Source organism: Phyllobates terribilis, unplaced genomic scaffold, assembly GCF_046119375.1.
Source record: "Phyllobates terribilis strain yellow unplaced genomic scaffold, ASM4611937v1 Scaffold_2__4_contigs__length_985480577, whole genome shotgun sequence".
NCBI lineage: Eukaryota > Metazoa > Chordata > Amphibia > Anura > Dendrobatidae > Phyllobates > Phyllobates terribilis.
In genome coordinates, this window is record NW_027362762.1 from 143986554 (window position 1) to 144004837 (window position 18284).

Genomic DNA, 18284 nt, shown 5'->3' on the forward strand with positions numbered 1-18284 from the left:
TTCCTTCAGTGCCTCCACAGGAGAAATAGGGCATTACACCGTTCTCATTGCACAGCTAAGTGAGACTCTTTGCAGTTGTACTCCATCTCTGCTAATAGATAAGGTTCCTGAACAGAAAAACGCCTTTCTGCAACATCAGTATTTATTAATTGAGTTATTTGAAATTAGTTTTTCAAAATTAGACAACACACCTAAAGGAGTGTTCCCATGATGGACATTTTTCACCTTACCACTAGACAGTAAATGTCTGATGACAGGAATCTCCACATCTGGGACCTGTAATGTTGTACCCAGCTGTCTACATATAGTCATTGCTTAGAGTGGCAGGGTGCACATTTCACTAACTCTCCATTAAAACTTTTTCTCACCACAGTCACTTAGTGCGGAGGAACAAACTGCACTGGAAGCTCTATCTATCATTTATCTCCTATTCTGATGTCCAGGCAAAAAGAAAAGTTCTTCAGAAGCTTTATTAATCTGTAAAAATTATTAACTAATTGATACTCGCCTACCGGCACCCACTTGAATCCTATCATGCTGCAAGAGGAAGTGCAGATGTCACCATTCCACCAGCCATTGTACTCCTGTGTGATTGGCGGCAGCGGTCAAGTGACTTTGAACTGAAAAACATTTGATGACGCACTGCTCAAGTCACCTGAGCATTACAGCCAGTCACTGGCTGCAGCGGTCCTTCAGCTGGTGAAATAGTGATGTCTCCACTTACTGTGCTGGCGCGGCTAGCAGCCTGCACAGGATCCAGGTGAGTGCTGGTAGGAGAGAATCAACTAGTTTGTTATTTTTCATAGAGCCTAGTTCCTGGGGAACTTTTCTTTTTGTTTCGTCAACCCCTCTAATGACCATTGTGGAGGAACTGCTTCAACTGGAACTTGTTATGCTGCCCAAACCACAGGCAACATGAAATAGAGACAGGATCCCATACTACAAAGATTTCCAAAACTGAAAGAAACATTGTCTTTCTTGGGGAAAAATGTCAACTAGATGTCCATCCCTTCTCGGATTGGCTTGATTGACATTTCTCCCAATTTTCTTATAGGGAAACAGGGTCGTTAAAGCCAAAATACCTGTACAGTTGTCACAAGCTGATGTATGTGAAGATGATATCAATATTAGATGACTGTAGACATGTAATGCATGAAACTAGTTTGTGCACCCCACTTATTTTTCATTGCATAGATTGACATTGGGCTTTTTATGATTGAGAATTGTTCTGAAGTGCATAAAATAAGTATACAGCCCATGTGTGATTGTCACCCGGGTTGAGGATATTTATTCCATTCAGGGCTTCATAAAGAAGTCTATTCACCACCTGTTTTTATTTATCTATATGCTTTCTTGGAACTCAATGTACAATGAGTGAAACCCATTCTTATTAATTGTCTCTGGGGCTTTACATCAGAATTTAACTCTTTGTTGGTGATCCTGCTAATTCATTCCAGTTAAAGTTTAATTCAATCAGCAGCCCTGCGACAATAACACTGTCAAACATTTGTCGAAAATGATCAGTAAGCGATCAATCGACCGCCATGTCACGCTAGCAGAAGATGGTTAAGATAGTCTAAAGGCTGCCAAAAGAACCCCCGATTATGGCGACCAATCTAATATGTGTGTGATCCTCCCCACAAATGATGTTGCAAAAAAAAAAATAAGGATCAATCGGTTTGAAATTAATTTCCTGAACCTTTTACTTTGCTCCAGTTAAGCCACCACCAGAGGAGTCTTCTCACAGTCGCTTTCTCCACTCTTCCAATGGAGATCACATTAACGCTTGGCAAAGATTTATCCAAGGTGTATGGGCACCTTAAGATGCAATAGGGTTCCATTGTTAATGTATATAATTGGTGGAAAAGGGTTGAACTTGATGGACCTAGGTCTTTTGTTCAATCTATGTAACTATGTAACTATATGGACATTTTCTGGGTCATAATTGGTTTCCCAATTGGTATAAATGGTGTCATAATCACAGGTACCACCAGTCTACAGTTTTGATACCACAAGATTGAGGTCTTTATTGTGGCTAAGGCCATTAATTCCACCAAAATTATCACCAAGCAACTAGGAATAATCACATCAGGTAAACTTTTTCCAGTTCTCAGTCCTTGATTTCTGCAGTTCCTCCGATGTGTTGGGATGCACAGTCGTCTGCTGATACAGACCATCCATGTCTATAAAAGGGTATCTTATTCAAAATTGCTGTATTGCGACATGACAAGTAGACTGATTCTCATAATTTACACCATTCTTGTGGGCAAAGAACTTAATCTCAGGTTCAGGTACTTGCCACATGTAAATATATGTTGTCCATTTTTTTCATGCGCAGTAAAGAATTGTTGTGTGGGACCAGTTACTGAATGAAATGGGTTTTCCCAAGAACAAAGCGCATTTTAATCAATACATCTTAGAATAATAACTTCCACAATTGGATTTGTTAAAAAAATATTTCTGTGCTGAGATAATCTTATAAATGTGCCCCTGCTGTGTCCTGCATAATGGCTGTGTCTGACCATGCAGGAACATGGTCTGATCATACCACATCTCCTCAACACAGGAACACATCCATTGTGGGTTAGTGATTAGAATGTACTTTGTTCGTGGGACAACCCCTGTGTATAAAGGCTCCAGGGTACAAACTGCGATCCCAGATCACTGAGTGTAATTACTTGGTTGGCCTATGAAGAGCATGATAAGATAGATGATAAATGTATGATCACTATCTGTGATCGCTACCCCCAACATTCACAAAAAAAAAAACAGGGGTCCCATGTACCTAATTGAGTGCAGTGGTGGAATCACGTGTGCAATATTCCTCCATATCTTCCCTATTGCACTGATGAATATACAATACAGAACTATGAATTGTAATTCTGCAGAATATGTTGCCTCTATATAAATAAAGATTATTATTAGTATTATTCCCTCTGTCAGTGCAACAGTTACATTTTTTGGTGGTTCTCCTGCATGATCATTCAAATGGGGGATATGGAACCCGTTTTGGGATTTTAACAGTGGGACCCCAAGTAATTATTTGTTCTGCTTGAATATACAACCATCCAAGGTTTATGGAAAGAATACATAGGCCAAGATGGCAGCGTATGAATGTCAGCACGTGGTAAAAAAATGCTGTTCATGGCATACACAAAATTAATAACATGACATGTTGACATAGTGGATATGACGCACCCCTTGGGCCGTGGGGTACTCTGTAGCCGGGCCTTTCGGTGCTGGGGATGTCACGGTGGCAGTGACCCGGTCTGTGACCCAGGGCAGTCAATTAAAGATTAAAGAGTAAAGGGGAATAAAGTTTTTAGGATAATAATGTTCGTGACGCCACCTGTGGTATGCGGCTATATGGGGCCGCCGCTTCGGTGCAGATCCTCTGGAGCTGATGGTGACGCAGCAGAGTTGGTTCAGCTCTCCACAGGCAGAGCTAAGCTCCAGGGCAGTGGATGGGGATTTTATGAGGTAGATGTTGTTGGTGCTGTGTAGTGCAGGGCTGGTGATGGCGCAGCAATTATTCAAGGACACAGTGGGGTGCAGTCTTCAGGTTTACTCATAGTTGTTCAAGACTCCAGGTTACCAGGGCCAGTGTGTAACCTCCCACTTCGTCCTGTGTCCACCAGGGAAGGGGTACAGCAACTCTCAAGTCTCTCAGGAGTACTTAAACGGGACCCCGTTCTATGTGCCTTTCCCGGTCGTCTTCCCTGCGCTGACTCTCACCCTCCTGCCCTGCACCTCACAATCAGTGTCACAAGCCGGTAGCCTCGGGTCTTGTCGGGCGACTTGCAATCCCCTGGACTCTATGCGGCCACCTTTTCGGTGATGTAATTGTGGTGGTTGGCTGTTGCACCTTGCAAATACAGCAGCCTCCGGTTATCTAGCTGAGCCTGATTATTCTCCACTAGTTTAGGGGCCGGTCCCCTCTGCGGCCTGATCCCTCCACGTCCGTGTGGATTCAGGCGCACGGGTGGCTTCCTGCACTCACCGTGCCCCTCTGCCATTAGTACCATAAATTGGATTTACACAAGGAGATTTTTTTTGCCCATAATGAGCACTGATCAGCAAAATAACAAGTCAAATAGCGAACTTTAAAGCCCTTTTTACACAACTGTATGGAGACTGAACGGCTATTTATACGATGGTTTAGTCCCCACACAGTTTGTATGTTGTCGGTCGGGAGCACATTCACAGGTTATGTGAAGAGACGTGTTGCTGACAATGACTTTTCTTCGCCACATAATCTGGCCAATTGCAGAATCAGTTGATCTATAGACACTGATTCTGTGTGTTTGCACCAGTTTTATTATTCTGTATTCTCACAGATCTGCCATGTTGTCTCCTTGCCAGCTAGTGATGAAGTTAGCCATGTGCATGGTTTTATATGCATGGTATAAACCTAGACATATATTTGGTAGAATTTCACGCTGACCTTCTACATGACCCTGTTCCTAGCCTCCCAGATTAAAAATGCAGCTAAACCTCAGTTAATGAGTGGCACTGAGATTTGTAGGACTCCAAATTTAGGTCAGTCAGTCTCAATTGAGCCCTTTGTGAGCCAAAACCTTGGTGGTCAGTAACACGAGGAGAGAGTTCATGTTGCAGGGTACTGTCACAATGTCACATAGAACAGACGCTCATAGTTAAGTTGTTGACTTTTCCTGTAAACCATACATGAGGAGTTTCCAATTTTCCCATTAAACCACATTTAGCTCTGACTCCCAGCTATGGGAAATTTTAATGTTCGGCTTTTAGTATGTGACACAAATAGGAATCAACCCTGACACTTTCTTTTAGCAACAGACCACGTCCGTGCCTCACACTGATGGACCAGCGGTGTAGTCTATCAAAGTGACAGGTTCCCATATAGACCATTCTCTCATGTCAATGGGAGTTTGAGATAGGAGGAGCTTCTTGAACATTACTGTGTGTTTCCCAGAATTTCTTAGTTTGCCACTATGGTGCTTCTTCCATCAAAGTTTTACGGTGGAAAAAACATCTCTATCACTATTTGTTATGGCGTGGAATTGTTTTCCAACTGGTTTTGGCAAAGAAAGTAAGTTTTTTTGGTGCCAAAATGGTGGAGGAACTCTTCTCTGCTAGACACCGTTATAAAATCTGCAATGGGCACCCCTGCTGTTTCACAATAACAGTTAAAGGAAAAAAAAAGTTTTGGTACCATGTTAGCCAGTTGAAACGATTGATTGTTCTAAGTGGGAGAAGCAAAATAATAATCTTGTAGTTTTGATACCTTTCATTGGCTAACTAAAATGAAAAAAGTTTGTTAGTGATGTTACAAAGCAAGCTTTCGAGACTACTTAGGTCTCTTCATCAGGCATGGTATAACAAAGTATCTGAAGACACACAAATATATACACAAAAAGAGCAGAGACGTAACATAATAAATGGACATTTAAACAAACAAACCAACAAACTGAGCTCAGAGAATGAATTCTTCATTAGCTTGGATAAGTGTGAAAGTTTTATTGTTCCAGACCTGATGCTCTCACTGTCTCTAGAGCAGATTCCTCAGATCTTGTAGTAAATCATAAATCCTTGTGACAGATTACCGTATTCTGCGGACTATAAAACGCACCGGACCATAAGACGTACCCTAAATTTTGGGCAGGAAAATAGGAAAAAAAAAGTTTTTAATAAAATGGTGGTCGTCTTATTGTTCAATTTTACCGTAGCTTACCGTGGGATGAGATCGCTGGTGCAGGAAGCTGGTGGCGGCGGGGTAGGGGTGGGGCAATGCGGCTGGCCCCAAGCTGGGAGGAGGGGGTGTCTCGGCGCTGTGAGGCTGTGGGCCCTGGGCTGTAAGAAAATATCAGCGGTGAGCAGAGTCCCTGCACTTACCATTGATTTCCCTGTGGTGGGCCTCAGGAAAATGGCTGTCGGAGGCGGCGCAAGCACAGGTTGAGTTCTCGGGAGCCAAGATCTCAGTCTGAGCATGTGCTGCCTCCGGTGGCCATTTTCCTGAAGTCCACCACAGGGAAATCAATAGGAAGTTCGGGGACTTTGCTCACTGCCAACATTTTCAGACGGCCCAGTGCCCGCAGCCTCGCAACACTGGTACACCCCCTCCTCCCAGCCCAGGGCCCACAGCATCACCCCACTCCTGCTGCTGCCGGCCTCCTGCATCAGTGACCCTGCCTTCACCGCAGGCGCACCCCTATTAAGTTACATTCGGATTATAAGACGCACCCCCATTTTCCTCCCAAATTTGGGGGGAAAAAGTGCTTCTTATAATCTGAAAAATACGGTAAGTCCTGTGTGGAGGGTATCAAAGATTTGAAGTTGCCTTTTAATATACCATATTTTTCGAACTATAACACGCATCTGGGTTTTAGAGGAGGAAAATATAAAAAAAATTGAAGCAAAAAATTTGGTCATGATGCACTGTTATGGGGGAGTGGGTCTGCTGCTGACACTGTTATAGGGGTAATGTCCCCCAATTCTGTACTAATATCCCCCCATCCTAATATACAGGTGCTTCTCACAAAATTAGAATATCATCAAAAAGTTAATTTATTTCAGTTCTTCAATACAAAAAGTGAAACTCATATATTATATAGAGTCATTACAAACAGAGTGATCTATTTCAAGTGTTTATTTCTGTTAATGTTGATGATTATGGCTTACAGCCAATGAAAACACAAAAGTCATTATCTCAGTAAATTAGAATAATTAACAAAAAACACCTGCAAAGGCTTCCAAAGCATTTAAAAAGGTCCTTTAGTCTGTTTCAGTAGGCTCCACAATCACGGGGCTGACTTGACAAATGTCCAGAAGGCAGTCATTGACACACTCCACAAGGAGGGTAAGCCACAAAAGGTCATTGCTAAAGAATCTGGCTGTTCACAGAGCGCTGTATCCAAGCATATTAATGGAAAGTTGAATGGAAGGAAAAAGTGTGATAGAAAAAGGCGCACAAGCAACCGGGATAACCGCAGCCTTGAAAGGATTGTTAAGAAAGGGCATTCAAAAATTTGGGGGAGATTCACAAGGAGTAGACTGCTGCTGGAGTCTTTGCTTCAAGAGCCACCGCACACAGACGTATCCAGGACATGGGCTACAAGTGTCGCATTCCTTCTGTCAAGCCACTCATGATCAGTAGACAACGCCAGAAGCGTCTTACCTGGGCCAAGGAGAAAAAGACCTGGACTGTTGCTCAGTGGCCCGAGGTGTTGTTTTCAGATGAAAGTAAATTTTACATTTCATTTGGAAATCAAGGTCCCAGAGTCTGGAGGAAGAGTGGAGAGGCCACAATCCAAGCTGCTGGAGGTCTAGTGTGAAGTTTCCACAATCAGTGATGGTCAAGGCCAAAGTCAGCGCAGCCGTCTACCAGGAAATTTTAGAGCACTTCATGCTTCCCTCTGCTGACAAGCTTTTTGGAGATGGAAATTTCATTCTCCAGCAGGACTTGGCACCTGTCCACACTGCCAAAAGTACCAATACCTGGTTTACAAACAAGAGTATCACTGTGCTTGATTGGCCAGCAAACTCTCCTGACCTTAACCCCATAGAGAATCTATGAGGTATTGTCAAGAGGAAGATGAGAGACACCAGACCCAACAATGCAGACGAGCTGAAGGCTGCTATCAAAGCAACCTGGGCTTCCATAACACCTCAGCAGTGCCACAGGCTGATCGCCTCCATGCCACGCTGCATTGATGCAGTAATTAATGCCAAAGGAGCCCTGACCAAGTATTGAGTGCATTTACTGAACATACATTTCAGTAGGCCAACATTTCGGATTTTAAAAACATTTTTCAAGCTGTTGTTATAAAGTATTCTAATTTACTGAGATAATGACTTTTGTGTTTTCATTGGCTGTAAGCCATAATCATCAACATTAACAGAAATAAACAGTTGAAATAGATCACTCTGTTTGTAATGACTCTATATAATATATGAGTTTCACTTTTTGTATTGAAGAACCGAAATAAATTAACTTTTTGATGATATTTTAATTTAGTGAGAAGCTCCTGTACATGTGAGGAATGCTTGTTTCTTTCGCATTCCTCACATATATTAAAGCTGTCAAACAGTCACAAATCATGCACACGGGAGTGATTCAAACATATAACCGAGTACACTGAAGATACTCTGTACTCGCACGAGTATACTCGCCGAAAGGGTTAACCGAACATACTCGCTCATCACTACTTGGCATCTGTCCACACTGCCAAAAGTGCCAAAACCTGGTTTAACCCCTTTAAAGCCTGGGGCATATTAGTACGCCCCAGACCATCACCCTCGGTTCAGTAAGGGCTCCGGCGTTGAGCCCGCACTGAACCGGGCACATGACAGCTGATTCTTACAGCGGACACGTGCCCGCAACAGCCGTGGGTGGAATCGCGATTCACCCGCGGCTGTTAACCAGTTAAATGCCGCTGTCAATCTCTGACAGCGGCATTTAACAGCGCCGCGCCGGAAGCACTGCCTTAGCCCCGCCCATCAGTGACCCCGTCACGTGATTGCGATTCACTGATGGGTGGGCATGGCAACCCGGGGTCTGCAGCAGACCCCTGTGGTTGTGATGTCTCTGTAGCTATGAGCGCCACCTAGTGGTCAGCGCTCATAGCACAGGTGCATTTCTCCTGCGTACAGGAGATCTGCTCGTCACCTGTATGCAGTAGAAACGATCAGTAAACTGCTGCTTCTAGTCTCCTATGGAGACTATTAAAGCATGCAGAAAGTGTAAAAAAATGGCTTTAAAAATATAAAAAAAATAAAAAATATATAAAAGTTTAAATCACCCCCCTTTCGCCCCATTCAAAATAAAATAATAAAAAAAAATTCCCACACACACACATTTGGTATCGCCGCGTTCAGAATCGCCCGATCTATCAATATAAAAAAAGAATTAATCCAATCGGCAAGCGGCGTAACGAGAAAAAAATTCTAAACACCAGAATTAAGTTTTTTTGGTCATCGCAACATTGCAATAAAATGCAATAACAGGCGATCAAAACATCGGATTTATCCCAAAATGGTATCAATAAAAATGTCAGCTTGGCGCGCAAAAAATAAGCCCTCACTGTAACGGGTCTGGGAGGTGGAACCTCTGTGCAACTATACAAGGGGGCAGTCCATGTAAGGAAGCGGGTGGCTCCCAGGGAAGACGGGCAGGTAGTCACGGCAAGTGACAGGGACAGTCTCTGGGTAGAGGGGCAGGTAGTCACGGCAAGTGACAGGGACAGTCTCTGGGTAAAAGGACGGGTACTCACGGCAAGTGACAGGGACAGTCTCTGGGTAGAAGGACAGCAGGCAGGTGGCTGGTGAGCGCTCCCAGGTGAGCGGGCGAGAGTCTCTGGACGGGCAGGTGGTCACGGCAAGTCACGGCAGAGCCTCCAGGTAGGCTAGCAGACAGGTAGCAGGTGAGCGCTTCCAGGTGAGCAGGCAAGAGTCTCTGGACAGGCAGGTGGTCACGGCAAGTGACGGCAGAGCCTCCAGGTAGGCTAGCATACAGGTAGCAGATGAACGCTCCCAGGTGAGCAGGCGAGAGTCTCTGGACAGGCAGGTGGTCACGGCAAGTGACGGCGGAGCCTCCAGGTAGGCTAGCAGGGAGGTAGCAGATGAGCGCTCCCAGGTGAGCGAGCAGGCTGGTCCATAGACAGACTGACAGGTGTAGGAAAGCAGACCGTCGGACCGCAGGCTTGCAAGCAGGTAAACGGAAATCAGGCCGGTATCAAGCAGGAATCAGGCAGGTAACTGGCAGGTAACAGGCAGGAATCCGGCAGGTGACTGGCAGGTAACAAGCAGGAATCTGGCAGGTGACTGGCTGGTAACTGGTAACGGAACCTGAGGGCTGAAGCAGAGTGAAGGCTTTGCAACAACATTGCTCGGGCTCCTCCATTTTGGAGGAGGTGCCTAAAATATGGGAGGTCCTCCGGCAATTGGCCGGGGACTCCTTAGGACGGCACGCGCGGTCCCTTTAAGAGAGGGGGAGCGCGCGCCCTAAGCACACTGCCGGGGAAGGAGCGCATGCCGGAAGCAGCGGGGAGAGAAGCGCTGGAGGACGTCGCGCCAGGAGCGGGGAGGTGAGAGGGACGGCGTCTCTGCCTAGTACGGGGCAGAGACGCCGATGCTACAGTACCCCCCCCTTTAGGCCCCCTCTTTTTTTGGCCAGAAAGAAATTTTTCAAGGAGAAGCGGGGCGTTGATGTTCTCCCTGGGTTCCCAAGTTCTCTCCTCAGGACCAAACCCCTTCCAATCTACCAGAAAAAAGGTCTTTCCTCTTACCCTCTTGGAGGCCAGAATACTCTCTACCTCAAAGACGTCATCAGCGGAAACCGGAGCAGGAGGGGCACCTGGATTATTGGAAAAAGAGTTAAAGACAACGGGTTTGAGGAGAGATACGTGGAAGGAGTTGGGAATCCGTAGGGTGGCCGGGAGTTTTAATTTGTAGGCCACAGGGTTAATTTGCCTGAGGACTTCGAAGGGACCGATGAATCGAGGGCCCAACTTGAAGGAGGGTACTTTGAGCCGCACATGTTTGGACGAGAGCCAAACCTTGTCTCCCGGACGGAATTGAGGCGGATCCAGACGTCTCTTATCAGCATATCTCTTCATCCGCTCAGAGGACAGAAGAAGAGCGGACCTGGTACTCTCCCAAATAGTAGAAAATTCGCTGACAAGAGACTCCGCAGCAGGGTTGTCCACAGAAACGGAGACAGGGAGCGGAATCCGGAGGTGCTGGCCATAGACAATAAAGAACGGGGACTTGGAAGAGGATTCGCTCTCGTGGTTATTATAAGAGAACTCGGCCCAAGGAAGGAGGTCCACCCAATCAGAATGGTGGGCATTAACAAAGTGCCGGAGATAGCTGGTAAGGATCTGATTGATCCACTCCACTTGACCATTGGACTGAGGGTGGTAAGCGGCGGAGAAGTCCAGGGTGACGTCCAGCAGTTTACATGTGGCTCTCCAGAAGCGTGAGGTAAACTGAACCCCTCGATCCAACACGATGTGGAGGGGTAGGCCATGGAGACGGAAGATATGGCGAATAAAGTCCTTAGCCAGCTCAGGTGCAGACGGAAGACCAGGCAGGGGAATGAAGTGGGCCATTTTAGAGAAGCGGTCCGCGACCACCCAAATGACAGTACACCCGGCAGAGACAGGAAGATCGGTAATGAAGTCCATAGCGATGTGTTGCCACGGGGCAACAGGTATGGGAAGCGGCAGGAGATGACCAGCTGGTAAGGTGTCTGGGAATTTTGTTGCGGCCACAAGATGAACAGGCAGAGACGAAGTCTACCACATCCTTACGCAGGGTAGACCACCAGTAATGCCGGGAAATGAGTAGGAAGGTCTTCTTTTGGCCGGCATGGCCAGCTAGTTTAGAAGAATGACCCCAGCGAAGAACCCTCTCACGGTCTGGAGGCGCCACGAACGTCTTGCCGGGTGGAAGACGAGTCAAATCCAAGGGGGCCACATTCATCACCTTGGAGGGGTCGATAATGTGCATAGGCTCCTCCTCTTGGTCGGAGGACAGGAAGGATCTGGACAAGGCATCAGCTTTGACATTTTTGTCCGCCGGGCGGAAATAAAGGATGAAATCGAAGCGGGCAAAGAACAAAGACCACCGGGCTTGACGTGGATTAAGTCTCTGGGCATTTTGGAGATATGCCAGGTTCTTGTGATCCGTATAGATGATCACCGGGTATAGAGCCCCTTCAAGCAGGTAACGCCACTCCTCCAGCGCCAATTTAACGGCAAGCAGTTCTCGGTCTCCTATGGAGTAATTGCGCTCAGAGGAGGAGAAGATTTTAGAGAAAAAGCCGCAGGTTACCATTCTCCCGGAGGAAGACTTCTGGGTGAGCACCGCTCCGGCTCCAGAGGAGGAGGCATCAACCTCCAGGTAGAACTGTTTGTTGCAGTCCGGACGGTGCAGCACAGGGGCAGAGGAGAAGGCTTGTTTCAGGGAAAGGAAGGCCTCCTCAGCTTCGGATGACCATACCTTGGGATTTGCTCCCTTACGGGTGAGCGCAGATATGGGCGCAGTCCGTGACGAGAAGTGAGAAATGAAGAGACGATAGTAATTAGCGAAGCTCGGGAATCGCTGTATCGCCTTCAAGCCCTCCGGACGGGGCCACTTTAGGACAGCAGAGAGCTTCTCGGGATCCATTCGCAAGCCTGTCTGGGAGATAACATAGCCCAAGAAAGGAAGAGAGGTCTGCTCAAAAAGGCACTTCTCGTATTTAGCATAGAGGTGGTTCTGCCTGAGCCTAAGCAGGACCTGACGAACATCCCTCCGGTGTGTGGGAAGATCCGGAAAGAAGACCAAGATGTCGTCCAGGTATACCACCACGCAGGAGTAAAGAAGGTCACGGAAGATGTCGTTGACCAGTTCTTGGAAGACGGCGGGAGCATTGCAGAGACCGAAGGGCATCACACGGTACTCATAGTGTCCGTCCCGGGTATTAAATGCTGTTTTCCACTCGTCTCCCTGACGGATACGGACCAGGTTATAAGCTCCACGTAGATCCAGCTTGGAGAAGATCCTGGCGCCTTTAAGACGATCAAATAACTCAGAGATGAGCGGAAGGGGGTATTTATTTTTAACCGTGATCTGATTGAGTCCTCTATAGTCAATACAGGGGCGTAGCGAGCCGTCTTTCTTTTTGACAAAGAAGAATCCGGCTCCAGCCGGGGAGGTAGATTTCCGGATAAATCCCCTAGCCAGATTCTCTTCAATGTACTCAGACATGGCCCGGGTCTCGGCTGCAGACAACGGGTAGATACGCCCACGGGGAGGAGTGGTGCCAGGTACCAGGTCGATCGGGCAGTCATATGGCCTATGGGGTGGCAACGTCTCTGCTTCCTTCTTACCGAAGACGTCCACATAGGGCCAGTAAGGAGCCGGGAGACCTGGTAAATTAGCTGGAGTAGGCGGAGGGCGAACTGGGCGGACCGGAACCAGGCAGGTCCTATGGCAGTCTGGACCCCATCGGAGTACTTCACCGGATCGCCAGTTCAATACGGGTTCGTGTGTCTGGAGCCAAGGTAGACCTAGCAACAGGGAGTGAGAAAGTCCGGACAACACATGGAATGAGATTTCCTCAGAGTGCAGCATTCCCACCTGCAGGGTTATGGGTTCAGTGACGAGCAGGATGGTCTCCGAGAGAAGTCTTCCATCCACGGAGGCGACTGATAATAGTTCAGCCAGGGACTTGGTGGGAATACGGTATCTCTCTACCAGAGACTGGGAGATGAGGTTTCCAGCAGCTCCAGAATCCAGGTGGGCAAGTTCAAAGTGACGGTTTTCTCCCCAAGCAATAGAGACCGGTAAAGTCAGAGACGGAGAGGGCTTACTTTTGTCTAGGACGACCTCTCCGAGCGGTCCTAGACACTGGCGTACCCCCGGCTTCTCCGGGCAGGAACGGATGAAGTGCTCCATACTGCCACAATAGAAACAGCTTCCCTCGGCTCGGCGAGATTCTTGGCGAGATTTGACCATCTTGGTCTGGTCGATCTGCATAGGTTCAGGCGAGGGCGCCCGCGGAGTGACTGATTGAGAGGCAGGTCTCAGGGAAGTAGGAGCAGAGCAAGAAAAGTCTTGCTCCCAGGTAGTCTCTTTGGCACGTTCTTGGAACCGGATGCCAATCCGGGTAGCTAGTGACACCAGGTCATCCAGAGTGGTAGGAATGTCCCGACCAGCTAACTCGTCCTTAATCCGACCGGAAAGACCCTCCCAGAAGACGGACACCAGAGCCTCATTTTCCCAGGCAAGCTCAGAAGCGAGGGTGCGGAACCGTATGGCATATTGGCCCACGGTGAGACTCCCTTGGCGGAGACGTAGCAGTGAGGAGGCAGAAGAGGTTTTCCGTCCAGGTTCATCGAAGACTTTCCGGAAAGCAGCGAGGAAAGACGACAGGTCGGACACCAGGGGATCCCCTCTCTCCCACAGGGGATTTAGCCATGCCAGTGCCTCCCCAGTAAGATGGGACATGATGAAGGCCACCTTGGCTCGGTCGGAGATGAACTGGTATGCCAATAGCTCAAAGTGCAGGGTGCACTGGTTTATGAAACCCCGAGCTAAAGTAGGTTCGCCGGCAAAGCGTGGAGGTGCCAGAAGCCGAGGTCCATAGTCGGGTACCATGAAGGGACTGGATTGCGGTACCGCAGGAATGGGCACGGCTGGACCAGAGGTAGACATAGATAAGTCACACAATGCGCCTAGACGAGAGTTAACGGACCGTAGATAGGACAGTACCACCTCCTGCTGAGTTTTCTGACGTAAGACTTCCTGGTGCAGATCGGAGATCTGGGGGCCACCGGGTTCCATGGCCCGAGCAAACTGTAACGGGTCTGGGAGGTGGAACCTCTGTGCAACTATACAAGGGGGCAGTCCATGTAAGGAAGCGGGTGGCTCCCAGGGAAGACGGGCAGGTAGTCACGGCAAGTGACAGGGACAGTCTCTGGGTAGAGGGGCAGGTAGTCACGGCAAGTGACAGGGACAGTCTCTGGGTAAAAGGACGGGTACTCACGGCAAGTGACAGGGACAGTCTTTGGGTAGAAGGACAGCAGGCAGGTGGCTGGTGAGCGCTCCCAGGTGGGCGGGCGAGAGTCTCTGGACGGGCAGGTGGTCACGGCAAGTGACGGCAGAGCCTCCAGGTAGGCTAGCAGACAGGTAGCAGGTGAGCGCTCCCAGGTGAGCAGGCAAGAGTCTCTGGACAGGCAGGTGGTCACGGCAAGTGACGGCAGAGCCTCCAGGTAGGCTAGCAGACAGGTAGCAGATGAACGCTCCCAGGTGAGCAGGCGAGAGTCTCTGGACAGGCAGGTGGTCACGGCAAGTGACGGCGGAGCCTCCAGGTAGGCTAGCAGGGAGGTAGCAGATGAGCGCTCCCAGGTGAGCGAGCAGGCTGGTCCATAGACAGACTGACAGGTGTAGGAAAGCAGACCGTCGGACCGCAGGCTTGCAAGCAGGTAAACGGAAATCAGGCAGGTATCAAGCAGGAATCAGGCAGGTAACTGGCAGGTAACAGGCAGGAATCCGGCAGGTGACTGGCAGGTAACAAGCAGGAATCTGGCAGGTGACTGGCTGGTAACTGGTAACGGGACCTGAGGGCTGAAGCAGAGTGAAGGCTTTGCAACAACATTGCTCGGGCCCCTCCATTTTGGAGGAGGTGCCTAAAATATGGGAGGTCCTCCGGCAATTGGCCGGGGACTCCTTAGGACGGCGCGCGCGGTCCCTTTAAGAGAGGGGGAGCGCGCGCCCTAAGCACACTGCCGGGGAAGGAGCGCGTGCCGGAAGCAGCGGGGAGAGAAGCGCTGGAGGACGCCGCACCAGGAGCGGGGAGGTGAGAGGGACGGCGTCTCTGCCTAGTATGTGGCAGAGATGCCGATGCTACACTCACTCGGCCCCAGATCTTTGTCAAAGAGCGCTTGCCGCTCAAAACGCGTCAAAAGATGCTTGCATTCTCTTTTTGTGAACACACAATTTTAATCTTTGCTTCATGTACCTTGGAAAATAAAATGCACTTTTTTGGACTTTATCTGTGAGCTGGATTTTTCTGCTTTCTCTATCACATACAATTATATCTGAGGGCCTGGCTGTAAATTGACTTTTTAATGTGTTTCGGGTGGAAGCTGTCCTATCTGAGGTATGTGGGCCGGTCAGTTGGTTTCTGATATACGGATGTCTGCATTGAACCATTTTGAATTTTATGGTGGTATACAAAACGTTGATTTCTGTATTTGCGTGGTCCAATGTCAAGTTTATGGTGGGATGAAAGATATTGAATCTTTTATCGAATTTTATAAGTTGTTCAGTCTCAGTCCAAATTATTAATATGTCATCGATGTAACGAAAATAGGACAAGGGTTTGATGGAGCAGGGTGATAAAAAGTCATTCTTCAGTTAAGCAATGAAAAGGTTGGAATATTTGGGTGCTATTTTGTTGCCAACAGCAGTTCCAGTGCATTGTGAGTACAGATCCTCTCCGAAACAGAAAAAGTTATGTGTGAGGATAAATCTGGTGAGTTTTAATACAGACTCAGAAGGGATCCCTTTAGCTTCCAGAAACATTTTGCAGGCGGTTTGTCCATCTTCATGTGGGTTGTTAGATTATAGGGATTTCACATCCATGGTGACTAAGATGGCACACTTGGGGAGGGGACCTATTGTAGATAGCTTTTTCAAAAGGTCTGTGGTGTCCTGTAAATATCTGGCTGTTTTTCTTACCAGCGGTTGAAGAACATTCTCTACCCATCCTGAGATTTTTTCAGTGAGTGCCCGGCTTATGAATCTTGAAAATCATATAGAAAATTCTTATCCTAGTATTCTCAGGTATAAAGTCCAAAAGGTTTGTGGAATTCTCCCACTGAGAACAGTCAGTCTTTCATAATAAAATACGCTGCACAAAATTTGTATGTAAGAACGTACCCTAATATGTCAGTTTTAGTCCTGGTGAACACTTAGAGAACTTTTAGACCCTCTCAGGCTCCAATCATGACCTTTACTCCCCCTTTAGTTATTTCCCTGCTTGGTGTATTGTTATAGATGTAAGATATGGGGATATTGTCTTTAATTCTGTGAGAGGTGGCCAAGATCCTGAGGGACTTTTCATGGGTATAACTTGGTGGCATTGTGAGTTTTCTTGGGAAGTCCCATTTGTTTTTTAGGTTTTGAGAAATATAGAAATCCAGGAACCAGAAAAAAAAAAGACCTAATAGAAAAAAATAAATCAGGGAGCCAGGACCAAGTTTTTAGAATAATTTATTTTTACAGATCTGTTTAGTTAATGTCCTGCAGAAAAATTCAAGAAGCAGATTAAAAAAGCATGGGTATTTTTGATGGTGAAATATGTGCTTGTAAATGTCATGAAATGCGTGGGGATATTGCCCGTATGAAGATGGTTTTGATGTATAAGATCCAGGATGAGGCAGATACGGACATTTCAACACACACAGTACAATTTAACAGCAATTTCTCCGTATGTTATTGACAAATGGTCGGTCCCATCTAATGCGCTGCTTTTCCCTACATGTTTTCCAGTCTGCAAGATTACGAGTCACAAGAAATGTGAAGGAAAGGTGAGGTTCTTCTCAGATTGTTTGCTGATATTTTTGTCCTGTGATTCCCATTTATGATGTAGCATTTGGAGCAAAAGAAATGTGCAAAACTTGCGTAACGTGGCTGCTCTAATACCAGGTGGATGATCGGCTGTGCTATGCCAACTACATGGTGCATCACACGGGTTGTCTAACTCGTACATCTGTGTTTGGACAACTTTCAAAACCAGGAAGACCCTTAACTAAGGGCTGGCACAAAGTTAAATAAAGGATCCAAAAGAAAGATGTTTTTCTTGTCTGATCTTCTTGTCTTCCTGGAGGCCACGTGAGGTGCCATCTAACCACCTATCGCAGCCTGGTCCATAGAAATAACCTGCATGTTAATAATATACAGCTGCACCAAAAAGTGTTTTTCATGAGTTTTTTGGATCAGGTGCTGAATAAATAATTAAAAAATGCTTCAAATAATCTTCCTATTATATGTCTAGGAACCACTTTAAACAACTTTGCTGTTCTTATGTTCAGTCTTTTGAATGTTTTTTTCCTCTTCAGGGTTTGAAAATCACCTGATGGGAGAAAAATAATTGCATGTGACCTCTTTGAACCAGATCCAGATGGAATCCGCTCCAAACTAGGCACTGTCTAATCAAAAGCCAGCTAAAAACGCTGTAGGAGAAAAAATAATGGTTCACTCTTCAAAACTGCTTCAGGAAGCACTTCAGAAAATGAAAAAAGTTTTTAAAAGATTCTCGAAACAAGGAGCATTTCCTCTTTGTTGTCTTTGTAGTCATTTTTGTGGTGGCTTTGCCGTCAGCATCTTTTTCTTTTAAACTGTACATGTAAAATAGTGGTGAAGCCACTTGAAAAATGGTTAGGTCTCTTCTTTCAGCCGCTTCATGACTTTCAAAGTCTGAAGTGGTTAAAAAAAATTTAAATAAACTGAACATATGAACAGCAAGTCATTTTGACACTGCATGTCATATTAATTCTTTATTTCCGTTTTTTAGTACTTTTTCAGGTAGGTTGCAGGCAAAATCTGGCTGATAAAGAAGCAATGTGCACAAACCTTAAGAGTTTGTTCACACTGAGTTTTTCTTTGCTCTGTTTTTTGATTATAAACTCTTTAAAAACCTTGAGCTTAGTTTGGAGAGTTTAAGAATGTCTGCTCCAAAACACTCAGGGTGAAACACACTTTTTGGGTGTGTTCATACTGAGTCTTTTTGATGAGTTTTAGATCAGAAACTCTCC

At 46.8% G+C, this 18284-nt stretch overlaps 1 protein-coding gene across 5 annotated transcripts in view; it reads left to right on the forward strand.

Annotated features, from left to right (window-relative positions):
• The window catches only part of TNS2 (tensin 2), a 180121-nt gene that overhangs the window by 102349 nt on the left and 59488 nt on the right, over positions 1-18284 (forward strand). For all 5 annotated transcript variants that reach the window (XM_073662925.1, XM_073662929.1, XM_073662930.1 and 2 more), the window contains one exon: positions 17020-17057. In XM_073662925.1, coding sequence (XP_073519026.1) covers positions 17020-17057 — 38 coding nt within the window. The remainder of the gene's footprint in view (positions 1-17019; positions 17058-18284) is intronic.